Source organism: Ochotona curzoniae, unplaced genomic scaffold, assembly GCF_017591425.1.
Source record: "Ochotona curzoniae isolate NIBS_2020 unplaced genomic scaffold, NIBS_Ocur_1.0 scaffold_1037, whole genome shotgun sequence".
Taxonomy (NCBI): domain Eukaryota; kingdom Metazoa; phylum Chordata; class Mammalia; order Lagomorpha; family Ochotonidae; genus Ochotona; species Ochotona curzoniae.
The window spans coordinates 2,025,912-2,047,844 of record NW_024467083.1 but is presented as its reverse complement, the minus strand read 5'-3'; the positions used below and the strand labels follow the sequence as shown (position 1 = coordinate 2,047,844).

General features: G+C 37.6%; 1 protein-coding gene across 2 annotated transcripts; it reads right to left on the bottom strand.

Annotated features, from left to right (window-relative positions):
- Nucleotides 1-1,124: 1,124 nt before the first annotated feature.
- On the bottom strand, nt 1,125-20,106 carry LOC121168577 (guanylate-binding protein 4-like). 2 transcript variants are annotated; one of them, XM_040998834.1, is made up of 10 exons: nt 19,916-20,106; nt 16,015-16,142; nt 14,183-14,292; nt 13,764-13,978; nt 12,226-12,468; nt 11,099-11,379; nt 7,731-7,943; nt 4,873-4,975; nt 4,381-4,571; nt 1,125-1,428 (listed from the first exon to the last, which is right to left on the bottom strand). In XM_040998834.1, the coding sequence occupies exons 1-10, from the start codon at nt 20,103-20,105 to the stop codon at nt 1,189-1,191; spliced, it is 1,914 nt and encodes a 637-aa protein (XP_040854768.1). In that variant the 5' UTR covers nt 20,106; the 3' UTR covers nt 1,125-1,188. The 2 variants fall into 2 exon arrangements, with proteins under 2 accessions (XP_040854768.1, XP_040854767.1); XM_040998833.1 differs by having other exon boundaries at nt 12,226-12,471; nt 13,782-13,978.
- Nucleotides 20,107-21,933: the final 1,827 nt, after the last annotated feature.

Genomic DNA, 21,933 nt, shown 5'->3' with positions numbered 1-21,933 from the left:
AGGTCACTCCAGGTGAGACTTCTTGGAGGACTCTCTGACTAGATCACTCTACTCAGAACCTGGCCACAGGGAGAATCACAGGATGTGTGGTCCGACCTTGGAGTGCATGTGCCTAGATGAGGCCTCATCAGTTGCTGATGCCTGTGTGGTGGATAACATGTCCAGATACACACAGGAGACATGAAGGCCAATTCATCTAGGCCAGCAGAGGACATCAACTGCCTCTTTAGAGTATGGAAAGCAGAACAAGTTGGACAAACTTTGCAGCATGTTCCTAGGTCTGTGAATGCAAAAAGGTAGACTTTGTCAACCGATAACCCTTGGAAAGATTTCCTCAACCCTGGAGCAACAAAGCTGACAACTTCTCAGAACTATCAAACCACTCAAGTTACACCTTCAGAACACTCTTCCCCACATTGGAGTCTCTAAGGCATCATCAAATGACCTTCCTCATCCCTGAGTCCTTGTGTAGTTTGATAGCAAGGAGCAGCCCCTTCCACTCCTTCCCTGCAGGCACAGGAAAAAAAATAACTGAAACTATGTCCCTCTCACCTTTCTCCAGACCTGACCCTTCCCACCCTAACACAGACCCACATAAGCATTCATCTCCTTCAATTATGTAAACAATATTCTTAAATAATATTTTAAAAAAATATAGAGTTGGCACTCAATCTAACAGATGTAACAAACTCTCAAGTTTTCAAAATCCTTGATCGTTTGGAGTGTTGTCCAAGCTGTTTCTCCTCGCTCTCTGAGACAAAAGAGAGGCTACACAATCTTATTTTCCTCATCTTTTATTGTCATTAAAGTTAAGCATTTTCACTCTTTATTGTAGCTATTTAGCAACATGGTTGTTCTACTCTCACAGATACAGAAAGATTCGTCACAACTTAAATGAAAGCTCTTCCTCTGTAGTACAAATCACACATCTTTTCTTCATCTTGCCACAGATTTTAGCCTTGTATGAACAAGTTTTATAGTTTCATTACTCTCAAATTTGTATCCTATTGGACATAATAATTAATTCAATGAAAAGTCTGTTTTTAGGATTCTAAGCTTTCATATTTAGTAACTTATTTTATTTTTTAATATTTTTGATTGAAACTATTCTGATACATATTTTTAAATGAGCTGCTATGTTATTAGAATTTTAAGAATCCTATTTTATATTTTCCCTTCCAGGACCTTTTAGCCCATCAATTTATTTGCAATGTCAATTATCGTTCTCAAAGTAGCTGGATTCCGCGTAACCGCAATAGATGCGGTACCAAGTACTGCAATAACAATCGCCATTGAAATCCACTTGAGGTTTTCCTGTTTTACAATCTCCTTATCCCTTTTTAGAATCTCCTCTTTTAACCAATTGATTTCTTTTCCTAGCTTATTAACATGTTCTTCATGTCCTTCTTTAAGCATTTCTTCTTTAACCTATAAAAGGAAAAGTCCACTTTTAAAAACTCTTAGAATTAAGAATGAGAGTTTTCATTACATAGTTACTATTCATCCCCTTAAATGAAAAGCCACAAAACAAAACGGGAAGAAAAAGAAATTAATAACACTATGAAGTTAAATAACATGCTACTGAATGACTAATGTGTTGCTGAAGAAATGAAAAAGAAATTCAACCTTCTTGAAGAAAATGATGCTACTGTATGATCTTTGAGTCACTGAATAATTTAATCAGAAGGGTTTTTTTGTCTTTTTTTTATTGCATTTCATCTTATGACATCATTTCATAGGCTCTGAGGTTCCAACAACTCCTCTCCATACCCTCCCCTCATGGTGGATTACTGCACTTTATTGCAGTATTACTAAGTTCAAATCCAGTCATGCTTCTTTCATTGCAAGCATGTACCAAACATAGAATCCAGCATTTTATTGTCCAGATAAATTCAACAGTTTCTTGGGGAGACCATCTCTGGTCTAAAAGCAGAGCTGGCAGAATATCGTCCTGACCAATTAAAAGCCATAATATAACATTGATAACAGTTTACAAAATTATAGAGTGAATTGACATGGTATTGAGTGACCAATATGTTAGAAAATGCAAGTTCTTAACCACATCCTGTGACTACTTCACTAACATTTCAGTTTATATACATCCGGCTTCTACCCACCTTAAAATGGCTATAGGATACCATCCAGCTGTATCTTGTCTATTTTCATTTTTGTATTTAGCAGTTTATTGTATTGAAGCATAATTTTTACTGAACTTTACAGATTTTAGGGTAGTCTAAACTGGCTTATAACTTTAACAAGGTATATGTCAACAGTTGAGGCACAGAGCAGTTTTAGGAGGGGTGTGCAGAGAAATCTTCAATACCCCAGTGAGGAGTAACTTATTTTTGTGTCCTACCTATTAAGGTATATCTGAGTCCCCATTGACCATTTCCTGTCTGATTCCAAGCTTTCCTTGTTGTTCTCTATCTATTCTAAATTTTTGTTGTTGGTTGGTTTTGTTTTGTTTTGTTTTGTTTTAAGGGGGGGTGCCCCGGGGTGACCCTGATGGTCATTGCAGGTTTGGGTGGGGATCCGAAGTTGGAACTAAGTAAGAACCAGAGAAAGCTCCTCTCCCTAGTCCTGAAGGGACTAACAAAAAAATCATGAGATATAGTTTCTGCAGATCTTTGTTGGTGAGATATGTCTCCTGTGGGCAACAAATAGATGGGTTTTGTTTTTTTAATCCAGTCTACTAATCTATGACCTTTAATTGATGCGTTTAAGCCATTTACATTCAGGATTAATATGAATGAGTGGTAATTTGGTCCTGTCATTTTAGCAATGGGTTGTTCACTGATTTAACCTGTTGTTCTTTTACTGGGATACTCTTTACATTTGCCTTTGGTTTTGTTGGATACTATTCCTTTTGTCTGTCAGGAGTACATTTTGAAGTATCATTTGTAGGGTAGGTTTGTAAGAGGCAAATTCTTTTAACTTTTCTTTACTGTGGAAGAATTTTATTTCATTTTCAAAGACAAAGGAAAGCTTTGCTGGGTATGTTATCCTGGGCTGACAATTTTTTACTTTTAGAATCTGGAGACTATTATATCTACTAGCATGTTATTTAACTTCATGGCAATGTAAATTTCCATTTTTTTCTTCCTGTTGATTTTGTATTGTGACTTTTCATTTAAGGGGATGTACAGTAACTGTGAAATGGAGACTATTATATTCAGATGAGAGGATACAGTGCAGTATGCATTTCCACTTCCAAACTAAAGATGGACTCTCATTGAAACTGTTTACTATATCTTCACAATAGGATGCTGGACTCTCTGCCATTGTCCATGCCCGCAATGATGGACATATAACTGTTCATGAAAAGCTATACTATAGTAATAATATAGGGGAACTCGGGGGAGGGGAGTGAGAGGGATAAGGAAAATCCCAGGGCCTTTGGAACTGTATCATAAAATGATGATGATGATGATAATGAAAAGAAGTAAAATTAATAATAAATACATTTTTTAAAAAGAACGAGAGTTTTATGTTTAACAATATCAACAATTTAGCACATACATGTATTTTTTCTACCATGAAGAGTGCTTTTTTGAAGAACAGGTCCTCCAAAATAACCAGAGGGCTTAATTTACATGGGGGAAAATCAATGATTTAACTATACTGAGATTTCTCCCATCCAAGTACTAACCAGGCCTGACCCTGCTTAGCTTCTGAGATCAGATGAGTATGGCTGCAAACTCCAGCAAGATTTCTTGAACATTATTTCCACAGAGGTTGGGTTTTTTGTTTGTTTTTTTGTTTGTTTATTTGTTTGTTTGTTTGAGTTTAGGCGCCAAGAAATTCTTAAGAATGTGTATTGAATTCTAATTAAAATTTATTTCCCCTGAGTTAGAACAGATGAACATATCTAGCACTTAACAGGAAGTGCTAGTGCTGTACAGGACAACGAACAGCAAACACCTTGCTGTGACAAAGTGTACATTTCACTCTAGTTGTATTAGGAGAGTTCAGGCAGATCTGGAAATATTGAGCAAATTCAGAATCTTCGGTGTTCCCTACATTCTATCAAGTAGAATTTTTCTTTCCAGAAGAGACAGATCTATTCTAAGTTTCTTTGATAGTTGTGACAGAATATGAAGCACTCGTGGACCAAGGCCCCTTTGAACAAGTCCCATAATAGCAATACCTGCTTTTGTCCCCCGAACAGGTGGGGTGTCATTTGTGCACTCCAATATCTAATATTTCAAAGTTTCTCTTGATTTGAATGCACATTTAATTCAGGTGCAGTTGAGGTCACAGTGGAACATCAGCCTTTTAGGTCCCCTCTTGGACCACACCTGTACTCTAAATATGGTTCTTTCCTACCTGACATTCTGGGGCATCATCCCTCAGGCACTGACAAGGACCCACCATACTCACCTTCAGCTTATGCTCCAGCATCTTTTCCTGCTCTCTTCGGTGAGCCTTTATTTCCTTTATCCTCTTTTGCATCTGAGTAATGTTTTCTCGGAAACTTTTCTCTTGAGCCTCCATCTTTTGCTGTTGCTCCTTCTCCTTCTGTCTTAGTAGTTCCCGTTCCTTCTCGGCTGCCTGCCTCTTGGCCTCCTCGGCTGTTCCACAATTAACAAGGGCAGAAAATCAGTTGAGTTCAGAATCAAATAGCTTTAAAAGCCATGCTGGAAGCAGAAGGGGAAGCTTTCCCCTGAAAGAGCAAGAGCATTTTTCAGAATGTACTGCACAAGCACTTGAGTGCCGGATGTGCACCCAACTGCCCTTGTGGTTTTCAGGTGTAACAAAACATGTGCTCCAGTCAGATAAAGCATCCTGCTCCAGGAGAACCTTCTATTCAATCCACAAGTGAGCATCACAGGAATCTACCCACCCTCCTGTGAGCTGAGTTTGCCCCTGTACCTGCTAAGGCCTTCTGTGCATCAGTGAGGGCTTTGTCTGCTTGCAGAATGGATTTCTCTGTTGCTGCCTGTGACTGCAGGAAGCCCTGGAGAACCTCATTTGCCTGGGAAACCAACAAGGCATAAAAGGACTTTAGGCCTAACTTCCTGATGCAGAAATCATTGTGCAATGAAAGTATAAATGTACCCCTAGATATTCTGTATCTTTCTGTGGCCACAGCAGAAACTCAGAGGTCTTTGATAAGACCTAGACATTCTCTATGAGCTACTGTTTCTTAGCTATGCAGACTGCTGTCCCAGCAATGTTGCATATCAACAATCTCTCCTCTAGCCAGAGCCAGTGCAGTTTATGTGCAATTCTCCAGACATATATCCTGTCTGCCTGCAAGATTGGCATGTTGTTTTTCTTGTGTTTGGATGCTGCTCTATCCTTTAATAAGGATAACATGAAAGGACTTCAATATGTGGTATTGCCTCCTTCAACAAGATTTCCTAAGCTGCCTCCTGAAGTTTTCTCCCTAATTTTGCTGACTCATGCTTAGTAAATATCAGTTATGTATAGTAATGGCACATGGTACGATGTTTTGTGTGCATATGGATGCACTGTCAATTTCTTACTATTAAACTAACAGGTTTATAACAACATAAAATTTGTTGTTGAAGTAACTACAAACTTGTGATTTGTCTTAAGTTACAAGTACAACTATGCTAACTACTGTTATCCTGATGTGCTGCAGATGTTCAGAATTTATTCATTCCATAATTGAATGCTTTGCCAAAATACTCCATTTTCCTGTCACAACCCACACCTTGATAACCTTCATTTTAGTCTTTGTTAACATGTGCTCAACTTTTCTTTTCCATTTGTATAAAAGAAAATCATGTAATATTTGTGTTTCTGAGTCTAACTTACTTCACTTAACAATGCGTTCTCTCTGGGCCCTGTGCAATGGTGCAGTGGTTAAGGTCCTCGCCTTGCACACCCAGGATCCGATATGGGCGCCAGTTCTAATCCTGGCAGCCCCACTTCCCATCCATCTCCCTGCCTGTGGACCGGGAAAGCAGTCGAGGACAGCCCAAACCTTTGGGACCCTGCACCCGCATGGGAGACCCGGAAGAAGCTCTTGGCTTCGGATTGGCTCAGCTCCAGCTGTTGCGGCCGCCTGGGGAGTGAATCATTGAATGGAAGATCTTCCTCTCTGTCTCTTCTCTTGTATATCTGCCTTTCCAATAAAAATAAAAATAAATCTTAAAAAAAACCCAATGCGTTCTCCATGTTTGTCCATGTTGTCACCAACAGAAGGATTCCTCTATTTTCAAAAGTGAATAATGTTTCTAAATGTGCTTATGCCTGTGTGTGTGTGTGTGTGTGTGTGTGTGTGTGCATGTGCATGCTCGTGAGTATGGGTTTCTCAACCCTTCACCCACTGTTGGATTTTTCGTCATGATAGTAAATACAAACCAAATAGTAATTAGATTTCAGGTCACATTTGCTATAATGGCTGTTATTCATGACCAGTATTACCAAAAAAAAAAAAAAAGTGCAGCAGTTTGGCCACCACTTGGGCCTCTAACATCCCACTGCTGATCATCCATTCACCTCAGGGTGCTCTGCTTGTAATATAACTCCATGATATTATGCTTTAAAAAATTAGATAATGACCCAAAAACTTGGTCCCATACAGCACACATAAGAAATCTGGATGGAGTTCCAAGATCTTGGCTTTATCATGCCCCACTATGACTCTTGCAAGCATTTGGGGAATGATCTGCAGATAGAACTTTCTCTGTTTCTCTTCCCCTCTTTCTGTCACTCTGTCCATGGTTCATGATGCAAAAGGTAAAACATGCTTGCAAGTATGTGGGTAAAAGGGAAATTCTATACAGATACAACCATTATGAAAAACAGAATCAAACCAACTTAAAAGAGAAGGAAACTGAGTTTCTAATGGTCTAGTAGAACAGCTGTGTCAAACCTGCTGCTTACTCAGTTTGTTACCTGGACAATGGGGAGATGTTAGCAGCTGATTTATAGTATTCTGAGAATTAAATTGGCAAACCAATAAACTAACTTAAAATTATAGAGTATAGAAAGTGAAAGTTGCAAAGGTTATCATCATCATCCTTCTTACTATCAATAAGCACCTTTATGGTAACCATATCTACACCATATCCAATTCACGAAGGATTTCTCCATTCTAGATAAGACTATAATCATTTTCAGACTAGTCACCTTCATTCATCATAAAATCTACCACTTTGATAAATAAAGTGACTGCTGTACTTGGATGCATAATTCTTCTCTGGGAAGAACTATTTCTGATTTACCTAAGAATATCTAACTATCTATGAATTTTAAAAATGACCAAAATGCTAAAATAAATTAGTTGTTTTTCATGATTCTAACAAAATCCTTAAGACAGGCTGCTTTATAGGGGCTTATTTAGCTCACAATCTGGAGGTCCAAGGTCACAACACCTGTCTGAAGATGAATCTGGCCAGCAAGGCACAGGCTCCCCCAGGACGACATCACAATGGAACATTTTGAGTGAAGAGATCATATTACCTGACAGGAAGTCATAGGTGACTCAAGGGTCAGCCCAGGCTTTTACAACAAATTAACCTCACTAGAACTAACTCAGGGTCCAATGGGAACTACTACATTAATCCGTTTTGAAGGCAGACCCAATGACCTAAGAACCTCCCAACAGATTCCATCTTCCAATGTTTTCACCATCTCCTATGGCCATATTAAGGTTGAGAACAAAGCATTCAAAGCATCAATCCTGGGGACACCAACATCCAGACCACAGCACCTACAACTCACCTCTGTTGACCCACTCCCACCTCATTCCTCACCTTCACTCCTTTCCTGGGCACCAGCTCATATTCCTGTTCAACCTTTTTCCTTGCTTCTAAGTAGAGACTGTGGCCTCCGGGAACAAAGAAAGTTCCTCTTGAAACACTTTCCACCAGGGGCTCTGAAAGCCGCCTAAGCTCAGCCTGGCAATATTTGAGAGAAGCCTCTTCATTCTGCAGCAGGACATCTCCTTTCTTCTTCTCTATGGCTTCCTGCCAGGGAAACATGGGAACACACATTAGAAACAATGAGTGAAAGGGAAGGTCCATCTGTGATACACATAGGAGGAGCTCTCAGAGTGCACCAGAACATTAAGTGCACCTGCAGGCGGGGGAGTTTTTTCAGTATCACTTCATGGCTACCATCATATAATCCTTGATTATCATGAGGCTCAACACCTGCTGGTGACGGATCAGAAGATCTGAACTCTGGTTCTCTAAGACATAATATGGTTAACAGAGGCCTAACCACTAAGACTGAACAATAGAAAGTTGAGTTTTGGCTAGAATTAAAATGTCCTCAAAGCAAATAAATTTCTATGGAGAGAAATATGAATTCATATAACTCAGGTCTCACTAATGACTCACTGTATTTTGGGCCAACTTTTGAACTTTTTGTGAATTCTTTAGAGAATTTCTTGAATTTTTGAATATGTAGAAAAAGAGTTTCTTTTTTGTACTTGAAATTTTCCATCTAGCTAGACTTGCTTCACACAAAATAAGAGAATTGCTTTTGTTTATTAGCTCAGGCCTAGACAAGACAGAAAGATAAATTTATAATGAATGTGTATATTGTAAATAAAATTAATATTTTCCATAAGACTGCTCTCCTTTTGGTGCCCATATCCTTCATATTCCTGGGTTTGAGACTATGATTGGAATTACTTCTTTGATCAGGTCATTTTATATCTCACAAATTCACTTTACAATGAAAGGAACACAATCAGGCTTTACCCCAATCAATAAGCCTTTTAAAAGCAGTTTCTTCAGTTTCTACAGATTATTATTATTATTTTAAAGGTTTGTATTTTTTTTTTCAAAGGAAGATTTATCAGAGAAGAAGAGACATGCAGAGAGGATTTCCATCTGCTGGTTTACTCCATAAATAGCCACAAATGTCAAGATGAGCTGATCCAAAGCTGGGAGCCTGGAGCTCCTTCCAGGTCTCCCCTATGAGGTGATGTGCTCAAGGTTTGAGTCAGCCTCCGCTGCTTTCCTAGGCCACAAGCAGAGAGCTGGATTGGAAGTTAACAGCTATGACACAAAATGTGCCCACATTAGATGTCAATGCCATAGGCAGAAGCTTAGCCTACTATACCACTGTGATGACTCCGCATTATTTTAAATTTAAGTAAAGTGACATTTCATATTTTCACAATGCATATTTAGAAGTGTAGTTATTCAGCCTTGTCCTCTCTCCCTGCTCTATATCTCCTCCTAGTTATTTTTCCCAAATTACTATAGCATATTCATTCACCTCATAGTAATAAACTTTACCGTCTACTATTTAAAGGTATTTGGTATAGCAACAATAGAGGAGGAAAAAGAAAGAAAAATAGGATAACATAAAAGTAAGCTAAATGAAAATTTTACTATCGGTCACAACCATAGTCTAGCTGTATTCAGCAGTTAATTCCCAGGATGAAAATCTCATTCATAGAGATTAATCAGAGATTTTTTTGTGCTTTCTGTGTTAGCAGTCATGGATCAATAATGAAAAACATTACAGAGATTTTAGACATTTTTTTATTAAGAATTAAAGATCCTTGACCCTCCTCAGACTAATCAGTTGTCCACATGGGCATGCATCCTTCTCAACTATGTAAACATCATCACAAATAAAATAAATTTTTAAAAAAGAGAAAAAAATTAATTTAGACATTTTAAGCTACAATAACAAAGCATCTCTACCACCTAAAAATATTTACTAAATTAGAGAGTATACAATATATGTTCTGCAAAAAACAAAGGCAACATTTTACTAAAATATTTAATAACCCCATTCTTTTTCACCATCACCCTATTAAACTGTACCTGAGAGCAAAACCATTAAATTAACAATTAACTATAAGGTGGTGTTTTTGGTTTTTTGGTTTTTTTTTTTTTTTTGGTCTGAAAGCATTAAAGACATCTGCTTCTGTGCAAGGCATTGTCAAATTGGAGGTCTTGTATTAACAGGAAAAATAAGAATTACACCAACATTAAATAATACAAAGACTTGGTAAGAACAGAATCAGTGGTTAAGAAAATCTGATATATACTGGTATGAATGTGAAAGATGCAAACCAAAATAAGCAAGAAAATAAGCATATAGTTCTTACTTTTAAGATTTGAAATGTCTGAAAGAATAAATCACTTATGATCTAGATTTCATAGTTCCTGAAATTTTAATCCTGCCTGATAGTAAAATATACAAGGGTTGAGTAATCTGGCACCTAGTCTTTCTAAATTTCTTATGCATTGATAAGATTCTGGTATGGGAATAGATTTAAGTTATAATTCAGTGCTGCATGATTTCAGAAAAGGTGAATTGTCACAAAACAACATATTTTAAATGCTACACAGCAAGAATCTAATAAACTGTTCGTGCACAGTTATCTACAAAGTACTGTCTCTAGTGGTGTCAGAAAAGAATAACAGACAAAACAGAAACAACACAAAGATTTGAAGTAACACCCCTCCTTTAACAAATTTTTAAAAAGATTTATTTATTTTCATTGGAAAAGTAGATTCAAAGAGACAAGCAGAGATAGAAAGATGTTTCCATCTGCTGATTTATTCTGCAAATGGCCGCAATGGGTGGAGCTGAGCCAATCTGAAGCCAGGAACCAGACGATTATTCCAGGCCTGCCACATGGGTGCTGAGTCCAAAGGCTTTGCTAGCCTCTGCTGCTTTACAAGGACACAAGCAGGAGGCTGAACGGAAAGTGGAGCAGCTGGGATATGAACTGGTCACCATATGTGATGCCAGCACTTAGAGGTGGAGGATTACCCCATTCAGCCAATGTGCCAGTCCCACAACACTTGTATTTTACAGACTGAGAGCTCCCGAGCCTTAATTTGAGTACTAAGACCACTTGACACCTCTATCAACCTGAAAAGAAAGCAGAGGATACGGACACCTGACTGGACTTCTGATATACCGAACTGGTGGAAATTTGTGCTATTTTAAGATGTTAAACTTGTGATCATTTATTTTGCAGTACTAAAACATAAAGTGCCTTTCCTTAGACTAAGAGTAAACTGAAACTCATAAAGCTCTTCCATTTTCAAGAATTAGGATGTCTTCCTGCTGCTGCAGGTCACAGAGTAGATTTTAGGCATCATTCCAGAAAAGTTGCTGTAGGGAAGGATAAGTTAATGTGTACCTCAAGTTTATGCTGGAATTCAAAATTGTCATCCTTAAAGGAATGATCCATGAAGATTTCAATGGCTTCTTTCTCACAGGCTGTATGCACATCCAGCAGCTCCTGGAGTGTGTCTGTGGGGAACGCAACCCGCTGAGCCATCTGTGCAGTGTAGTGGTCAGCTGCTTTCTGCACAGCTTTGGTGTTCTCACGTTCAGCCAGAGTTGTTACTGCATCCTCCAAGCAAGGAACTGCTCCACTGTTGATGGCATCCACATACATCCCTACTAGACTTCCCAGACCTGAATAATATACAAAGTTTGAGAACCAATATTCTAAAAATATTCTACTTATTTTTTTTCTTTACTTGCTCCTCTTTCTATTCCACCCCTCTGTCCCTGTTCTGCTTTTCTTCCTGTTCTTTCTTTACCTGTTGCTCTCTGAATGCACATGGATGTTGCTACTATTCAACCTTTCTATTATAGTTGCTAAATTAACCAAAGGGCACAATTATATTACTAATTTCAAGAAATGTTGTTTAGGGCTTCCTAGAATTAAAAAAAAAAAACCACCTTTTCATTTAAGTAAAGCCAAGATCAAACTAGGAAACTCATAATTTCTCCTCATTCCAAAGAAACGCTAGCTCACTTATTGAAATATCTTTAAGCACCAGCCACATGGCATGTCAAATCAAGCCCACTGTGATGCTAGCCTGGGGACTGTGAGATTGACAAAGTCACACTTCTAATATACATAAGCCCTATCTGTAAGTTTGGGTTTATTTTTTTTTTCAGTCTCCTGATAGGCTTTCATTGGATTACTACTTATTGTTTATTTTCTGACTGATAGAGATTCCTACAGTGTTTTGTGCTTTCTCATAGAGAAATTCTCATCCTGTGGGACTTCTCATATGGAGATTGCTTTGGTAACAATATTTTCTGTTTTCATCATTAGTGGGTTCCTTTCATGAAATACAAGATACTTCAATAAGCCAGCATTTAGGGAAAATTTAACCAAGAAACATCATTTCCAGCTGTCATAGGAACATCTCCTTCCATATGCTCCTATACAGAAATAAACAAAATGAAGAATCAGCTTCATCACACACTGAACCACAGAGAGAAATGATTTGACAGAAAGAAACTCACGATTTCCAGTGACAATGATCCCTTGTCTCAGGGTCTTGGTCTCTCCAATTGTGAAGATATGGGAGCGGAATTTCTCTGACTGATTCTTGAAGTCCGGTTCCAGTTGGTCTTCTGACACTTTGTCCAAATGAGCTAATTGTTTTTTGTTACTTATGGGCCAGCTAAAGACAAAACACTTCCGTCTTGGAAAGAAATACTTGATACATGTCCTAGACTTGTTCGAGTTTTGGATTCCAGGGTTCCCTTCTGTTAAATTATAAAAAAAAAAAATCAGTCATTGAAAAGATAGCTTGCAAAAAAGGGGGTGTTGAGCAGTTTTCAAGGAATGTCTATGATATTGCAGCTCCCATACCAATAATTTTTCTTCATTCAAATCTGCAAAGTAAACAGGCTAATCTACCCAAAATATGGGGAATCCTTTTTTACATAGAACTGAGCATCAAGGAATTACTCTGGATTAGAATGGAAGGTGTCCATTTCAAGTGAAAAAACCAGAATGGATATTTATGCATTGTGTTGGGATGAGTAGAGTGACTATTTTGAAGTCATGTTAAAGAATCAACTAGTATAACTTTTTAGAAACACATATCTGATATTGTTGTCTCTATGAGAAATGGTACGTGAACTTTGAAATACTATTGGAAATAAGCATGGAATATTTTGGAAAAAAAAACAACATGAGAACAGATGATATTCAAGTTCATAACTTAAAATATTTCAAAATTATAGTCAAGAAATATATGTATCATTATTATTTTTATAGAATACTTTACTAGTAAACTTCATGGTATTTGGGTTCTCAAGGTCACCTTAATATTAGAAAGGAGGGTGAATGGAGAGGGATTCTCAGGCATATATCCAATTTCAAATAAGAGTCTATAAAAGAATGAATAAAGGAATGAAATAAAAGTATGGTCGCTTTAAGTACTGTTACTTCTCTATTCCTCCAAACAAAATCGATGCAATAAATTTGTAATACTAAAATAATCATGAATGCCCAAGGCTGTTGGATAAAGAAGGGAATGTTACAAAGAAGACAAAATGACTCTTCTGTTAGAGTCACATAGGCAGTAATTTCCCTCCTGTACTGTTGACAGTGTAAGTGCGCTTCTGTGAAGCACACAGTGGTCAGAGAATAAAACATACCTATGAAGCTTATTTCCAACAAATGCGTCATTTTATTTTCAAGTAGCTCTGTGTTTACTTTTGCGTTTATTTTTCTCAAAATAAAGTCGCAAGAATACTTAACTTTATTAGTATCACAAATATATGAGTCTTAGAAGTAATAGCATTTGTTGCAGTTGTCATTTTTTATAAAATTTTACTTATTGATCTAAAATTTCTGAGGCAACAGTGAACTCTAAATGGCCTCATTGAACTTAACTCTGAAAAAATTCAGTAATACTTGTTAAAACCATAGTCACCCACCAATCACCAGTCATCATTAGCATGGGCTTAAATCCAGTCTCAAACATTTATTTCAAGTGTTATAGCATGTTCTTGTTTGATTCCCACCTTATAACGGGATTATCCATAACTAGAGAATATTCTGATACCTGGAATTGACTTCAAGGCATTCTCGAGGTATTCATCTTCTGTGATGGGGTGGCCATCCAAGATCAGCTCCAGGGTAAAATCTCGTACAGCCCAAACAAAATCTGGAAAAAAACTCACAAACTCTGCAGAGTCTTCTACTTCATCAGATATGGGGGAAGATCTTGTCCTGATGAACTCTGTGAGTTCAGTAACAAAGCTTGGATTTCAGTAAAGGAAGAATTTCCTTACAGCATCATGATACTCCAAATTTCACTTAGAAACAAATTGAATCAGTATTTCCTTTATCCCTGTGTTCACTCTTAGTGAATCAGAAAAATTAAGTCACATAAAGAAGAAACACTCTCAGCTCTTATTCCCCTAAACTTAGTGAAATGTGACAGTTCCATTCCTGGAAGGATACTGCAACTGCTCCAGGGCCTGGTTGTCGATGATGCCCAGGCTATTGTAGACCAAGGTGCTGCTCAGAAGCACAGTCAGGGCAAAGATCCACAAGTCATTTTTAGGGTCTCCCTAGGTAATGCAGAACAGAACAAAGAACTTAGACATCTACTCTTCATTTAGTCATCCATTCATTTATTCGGTTAATTGTTCGCCCATTGGCTATGCTATACTTTAAAATTAGGGAAAACAACAAATTTTTTAACATAATGGTTAAAAGGAAATGTGATTTTAATATGTACTTAGATAAGTTAATATAGCTATTCAAAATAAGAATATTGTTACTGTGCATGAATTATTTAATAAAGTACTTAAATATTGGTGCAGACCAGGTAAATGTAAAAATGTATCATTACATTTTTTCTCAATAAGACTATACTAATGGAAAAAATTCTGACAATTAAGTTCAACAAGTCTTTACCAGGACAAGTTCTGTATTAGGTTTTCTGCTAATAAAATTCCATCTCTGCCTTCAAGATGATGGTTATATGAAGCAGCAATTAGGTTAATACATAAATCAAAATGCCAACTCTTTCCATGACTGGATTCCAAAGCTGCCTAAAATCAACCAACCAAGCAGAACCAAGGCAAGGAGATGCAGGCCTATGTATGTGAATACTCTGATTATCTAAATACTCTATTGATCTAAAACACTCCGTTGATCTATAGACGAGAAGTGAATCTGTGTAACAAGGTATGATGGTAGTAAATTGAAATTAGCAGAGCTTTAAAGAGTTGATACGTAGAAAATGGATTTATGGAGATGAACAGATTAAGTGAGCAAAGAACTAATAGAGGTCAAACTAAAATTTTTAGCTCACAATCAAAGGCATTACAGACACTTCCCGCTTGGTGAAAGCAATGAATATATATTCTAAAGTGGAATGAGACGTTGGAAATTAGATTTATGTGAAGACATGAAAGGATTTACCCTCTCATAATATGGATCAAAAAATCACTTGGAATATCTCTGGCATCATTTTACATTTTTAGATGCTCTGGCCCCTTAACAAATTTAATTACATTAACAGAACACTCATCTAAGCCATATTTTAACAGTCCATATTCATCATATTGTGATAACAATTAGTACAGTAAAAATGAATTCTTAAATTTATCTTCTGAGCCAGTGCTTTTCTCCCATGCAAGGGAAATTAAAAAATTATTGCTTCCTCTTTGTAAAACCAAGACATGAACAAAGTAAAAATGTTACTGTTATTACATATTTGTGATTGGAGTGGTCCGTGTTTTCAAAGAAGTAAAAACATCATTTCATAAAATAATAAACTTGGATTAAAAGCTAAATAATAAATAGCAGATATTCTAAAGATGATTTAAAAATATTTCTTCACAAAAGCCCTATTCTCATAGTTGATACCTCCAACTCAATCTCACATTTTCCATAGATTGTATTGATCCAATGGAATAGAGCGTTCCTTAAATCAAATGATTAGATTTGTTTCCTACCTTTTGCACTGTTGGTACTCTGTACAGATTACATTGTAGTCTTTCCGATTAGGCTCTACCAATTACCTCGTTTATAGTTGTATCTTTAATACTTAGTGTAATGTTCCGAAACTGACTTGTTCATATGCATTAAACTAAATCATTAAATGCAGAATTGAAAATAAGAATACCTCTTCATCTTATACTTAAGTATCCCAGGTTAACAAGAGAGTTTGAAAACAGAATTATGCCTCATTGCACAGACCTGGATTTATAATACAGAGAAGGTAAAGTGATGTGGTAAATTAAAATATAAGCATAATCGAGAATAAACATTCTCTACCTTACCTTCTCCACGTCACCCAGGCCTTCAGTGTCCAGAAGGACCACTGTATGATTTGGCTTCAAGGGGTGGGGCACACACCACATCCAGATGCCCTTGGTTTCAGATCGTACTGTGGAGCCCAGAGGGAAGCCTAAAGGAAAGAAGAGAAATGACGGCTGAATGACCAAGATGGCCAGGGGTTACATTTAGTAAATCTGTGGGAATGGACGTGCTAGTCAGGAAATGAGCCTTTTCACTTTCGGCAAGGAAACCGAATTCCAAATATATATTCATTCTTTCAAAGGTTTAAACTGTGTCACATGATAAATTCATATGTGTATTAATCTCTGTCATTTCATCCAACACTGAAGAATTCTCCTGTTGCTTGGATTATAGATTACACTGAGAAGCTTTGCAGAAGATGTGAAGGTATGTGCCTTTGGCTTGCTTCTTGCTGGGCCACAGTGTCTTGGTAGCTCATTCCTTTATCTCAGTTCATAGTTCTTCCATGCAGCTCCCTCTGAAAGTTCCTGTCATGACTGTTAATTGGGCATCTACTCTTTGCTTGTCTCTTGAGGGCATAAAGATAATAATGCAAATCTGGTCATTGTTATTACCATTTTGTGGTGCCATCTGATTCCTTATTATTTCTCTCTACCATACTTATTCCATTATAAGTGGTCCTCCATTGATCTCTCTTTTTATTTTTTTGAATTGGATTTTTGTGCCCAGCCAGAACATAGATTGCTATTCTAGAGTTTGTATTTTTCTAATTTCAACTCTTCTTCATTTTTTTCCTTCTTTTTATGAGTCCTGTGTTCTTGCCCTCAGGAGGAAGAGTTAAGTGACAAAAAAATCAGAAAAGAGATGAGTCCAGTTATCCTTCTCCATACATGCAATCACACAAGGGAATGATTTGATCATTCCCAGTAACTAGCAAATTACATTTTTTGTCCAAAAACACAGGGTTTTGGGCATCCGCCACAGGGAAATGCTTCCGTCAGCTGAGGAAAGAAACTGAGGTGATACAGTAGAAGTTTATGGATCTACAGGGCTCAGATCATTCCATAGAAGGATTAAGGTGTGAATAGCAGTGGTCACAGAAAAATGACTATGGTAAAATGAACTAAATGGTAAATCAACTGGCATAAAAATGCTTAAATATCACATTATTTTCAAAATATACAATTTAAATTGCATGGATTTTATCCTGAAAAGTCACAAAAGTAGCTTATCTTTCAGTTCTATATTCCACACATTATAAAAAATAACTTCATATAAAAAAGAAATATTGATTGTAGTCTGCTCATAACCTGAACTGGCACTGACTGTATTTCTTTCTGTTTTTCCTAGAATGCGGAAGAGTAGTCAAATAGAGTCACAGTTTTGATGTTTAAAGCATTTTAAGATCACAGACTTTTAGCAGAGCACATATGATATACCTTATTGCTCTTTAAGCCTGCATTGAGTGAACAATGTTTAATGTTCACTGTTTAATCTTTCTTCCTCATACCTGTCTCTTAAATATGAGACACAGTCTTCAACATTGTCATCCTTCAAAGGGAGTCCTAAAAATGTATGTGACACAAACAAGTGAAAATGTATTCCACTGAACGGTGAAGAATGTCTCTAAGAGAAAATTAAAGTGTATTGCTCAGGAGATAGGGGAAGATTGAAAGTAAAAAATAAAAGTGGGAACAAGAGAAAGGAAGGTAGATAAAAAGAAAAGTCTAGAGGATGGTTGGGAGGGAGAGATAATATAAGGAAGAGAAATACAGAGAGAGAGGGAGAGAGATGCAAGCCTAAGAGTTCTCACAATTTACTCTACTGAAGGTGTATTCCCAATGGCACTGAGCCAGACAGGAAGTCAGCTATATGAAGAAAAATGATTGTATGATTTTTAAAATAGAAAGGACAAATATTTAAATAGCCATATTTCCCCAAATGACAGTAAAAATCAGTAAAAACTAAAAGAGGGTAACTGGCAGGAGAATAAAGGAAACTTCACTAAATATAAAAAACAAATGAGAACATGCTCAAACTTAATCATCATAAGAAAAATAATATAAAACTATCAAATCTATAGATCAGCCAAAATTTAAAAGTTGACTTATTAAACTTAGGCAGTATGTACAGTTTTTTTCCTTTAGTGTTAACAAACATGTAAATTGTACATAAAATTGTTTAATATTATCAGGAAAGGCTGAAGACATACATTAATCTGATTCTTCAATTGCATTCTAGGATATTCTGTTAAGAGATTTATACGTGTAAAAGGGGATATAATTTAAGAACATCCTTGAGAGCCTATATCCTGAATGATATAAACTAGAAATATTAGTGTTTATCAGTAACAAGTAGATAAGTAAGGTATAGTATGGGAAAAACAGAAATCTGTATGGGGAACCTCACCAGTGTAGAACCATAACCAACTGTAATGTTGTGAGAACACTCCAAGAATTCAGGGCAAAGGCCTGAAGCAGTTGGAAGAGGAAAACATGGGTTAGGAACCTTGTAGGAAGACAATTGATTGGAAGAGGACGATGTGAAACCATAACCAGCTGTGAAACTGAGGAAGCTCCAGGAACTCAGGACACAGATGCTGAAGAAGTTGAGCATTGGCAGAAGAACTCCCCAGTCCTCAAGCTTTAATTACAGATCAGAGAGGTGCTTCTAATTGTGTATGCTGTTACTTATTAGCAGCCTGTTGTGTAAACCACAGCCTGTCTCACACCCTCCTTCCTTACGCCTACATGACTCCCAGTTTTTAAAAGTCTTGCTGTTAATAAATCTTGGCTATTGACCGTCAGTCAGTAGTCTATGTGTGTGATTATTGGCTCCATGCACCAAGTCCCTCACTGTTGGCCAGTGAACAATATAGTATTCTCAGACAATGGCATAATGTAAATAAGTGCAAATAAATACGTTTAAGATCAAAGTGAACTCATGTTAGAGTACTTACAAAACACATAGAAGAGTTCTTTGAAAAGCAAGCTTGTAACAAGTGTTGCTGAAAATCAATTTATTCATGAGCTCTAGTAAGACTGTGAGGGGTTGTGACTTAGACTTTTGATGCTGAAAAGTTTTATTTATTGGTATCGATTTCACAGGTACTAATGTGAACTAACTTTATGTACCTGCATCCATTATGTGTTGTTTTATATGTTATACTTTATATATTGGAAAGTTTTTAATATAGATAGTGAAGAAGATATAATTTACTATGGCATGAAGCATAAGAGAATACCTTGTAGCCATTTTATATATTAATCAATAGCAATCCTATTATGAAATGCTTCTGTGTACTTAATTTTGAAAAACATTTAAAGTTTGTGTGCTACTTGGTTTGAACACATAGTTTGTGGAAAACCACCACAAGAAGTAACAAATGCAGCTGATCTCCTGAGCAAGCTATACTGGAAAGGATCAAATGGCAAGTGGGTGGTTGGCGCAGTGATTATGACAATATGTGGGTCACCTTTACCACATCAAGTGGCTGGGCTTAAGTCCCACTTTTTGTTCTGACCCTGGTTCTTACTAATGAATACCTAGAAGTACAGCAAGTGAATTATGAATCCTGGGTAGGGGGGTTTGGTCTCAACTTTTGAGGACATTTAGAACTGAACCAGTGGAAAGAAAATCTCTGTCTGCATTTGTATCTTCAAACAAATAAAAATAAATGATAAAATATAAAGAGTAAGACCTATGGAGTGGATATTTTGATAGAGTCATGAAAATATTTATTAATAGACTAAATAGGTATTCTGGACACATGAGATTGAGGTTGTAGTTTTGGAAGTGAGAATTAGATTTTATTCCCTTTAGTGTAGTCATGTTCTCTTTAAGGTGACTTTAGACAAGGTGTGTTCAGCCTGTTTTATCACCAGTGCAAAGCAAATGACCCTTCTCCAGGGCCATACTCACCATTGTTCTGTCCTGCCAAGCGGTTCATTAGGTAGGACTTTCCTGTACGATATAACCCTACAATGCCCACTACCATCACAGGTTGAGATATCTTGTTAAGAATGTCCAGTGCCTTTGGATTCACTTTAAGCTGCTGGTTCCAATTCTCCACTAAACAAATGGGGGCCTTCATGATGATTTCACTTGCCATTGTAACCTGTAACACAGGCATTTCATTCAGTAAAAAAGCAGATTATTCAAAAGTCATGCACAGGAACAACCTGCTTATGGAACATATATGTAAATTTCCCATGTTGCATATATTCTTAATAGAAAAATACCACATCTAGCATGTCAAGCCTCATTATAGGTAACTTACATACCTTACTTAGGATTTTTACAAAAACTTTAAAAACGCATTGCCCTCCTACCTTGGTTAGTGAAGCCATGTGGCAAGTAAATTGGCATGAAGAATACTCACCCAGCTACTCTCTCTCTGTATCATTTTCTGCCTTCAAACAAAATAAATATTAAAAAAATTTTCCAGAAACGCTCAGGATAGATGAGAAAGACAAGCAGTAATGTCACTGCCTTAAGAACATTACACTTTGAGATAAATATTGGAAAAATATAATATTAATTGTACAAATGGCGGGGGGAGATCATCAAGATGACAGAATAGGGTAAGAACACATTTAAACGGATGGAAAAACATTTAATCAGGATGAAGCAGAGAGGACACATTCCAGGAAATAGCAGGAAACAGAACAACAGCAGAGGAGGACCTGGAGATGGACAGACGCAGGAAAACAGTGGACATAATGGTGTGTTGTTGCACTGATACTTCAGCAACATTCAGCTAATGGCAATCTGAACTCCACCAGAAGCCAGAACTCCACCAGCAACCCGGTGGGAAGGGACTTTCACTGGGAACTTGGAAGGTACACCCAGACAAAGAACAGTTCGTCCTGCTGGTCCATTTGATTTGACCAGGAACAGAGATAGAGCAGCAGATCCCAGACAGACAGTGTGAGAACTAGGTGGATTTCATAGCCCAGTCAGCCCCCTAGAGCTGAATTGGGTGCCATTTTGCTTAATGAGGCAAAGACAAGGGAAAGGACTAAGCATACGTTCAGCTGGGATGGAACTCATTTCTGACCCAGTGAACTGCATCAATGTACCATTCTACAGGTTCCACCCAAGACAGGTCTGGGTAGCCCTCAGACCTGACAACCAGCAGATCAAGAACTCTAGTAGTGGTATGTCAAGAGCCATTTTGTATACTGCAGCAAAAGCTTTAGGACAGCAGGAGACAACAGGGAACTGTGCCTGTGCTGACTTGTGACCACTCACTGAGTTCCGTGGATTGCACTGGTCCTGCAGGAAAATAATACTGACTGTGGCATCGTATGGGTCAAAATAGGTCCATGTGGCACCAGACCTAACAGCCAACAGGTTCCTGCAAGATCAACGCCACACTCCACCATCAGACCCCAGACCCTGTGGTCTTCCGCATGACTGGAGTTCTGAATCCAACAGGTCAGTTGGGAGGATCCTGACATAAACCTTGTCTAAAGCAATCAGAGACCTGGCTATTGTATGTGATTGCCAGTATGGGGATTGGCACAGTCCTTTAGCCAAAACACACACTGGTAACTATAATCGCTGGGTCAGTTCTATCTCCAATCTCATCTCTTACATAAACCAATGGATGTCGTGGCCCAGCCCAATGCTGTCCAACACACACTTTGCCTTTACATTAATCAGCCAGATTTTCAGCCTAGTCTGAGTGAGCTCCCAATAACCCCCTTAGGGCCCATTCCCAGTCATGGTTCATTTATATGCAGCACACTGGCCCAGTCTGTCCCACATCCCATTCGGCTCTCATATACATCAATGGGCACTGAAACATAGCTCAACCCAACTTTTCCCACTATCCAGCTGACACACATGCTGGTGGTGCCTCTGCCTGTCTAGCCAGACCTGCTCCCAGCCCTGATTCTCATGCTCACCAGTGAGAGTTGCAGCCCATCATAAAG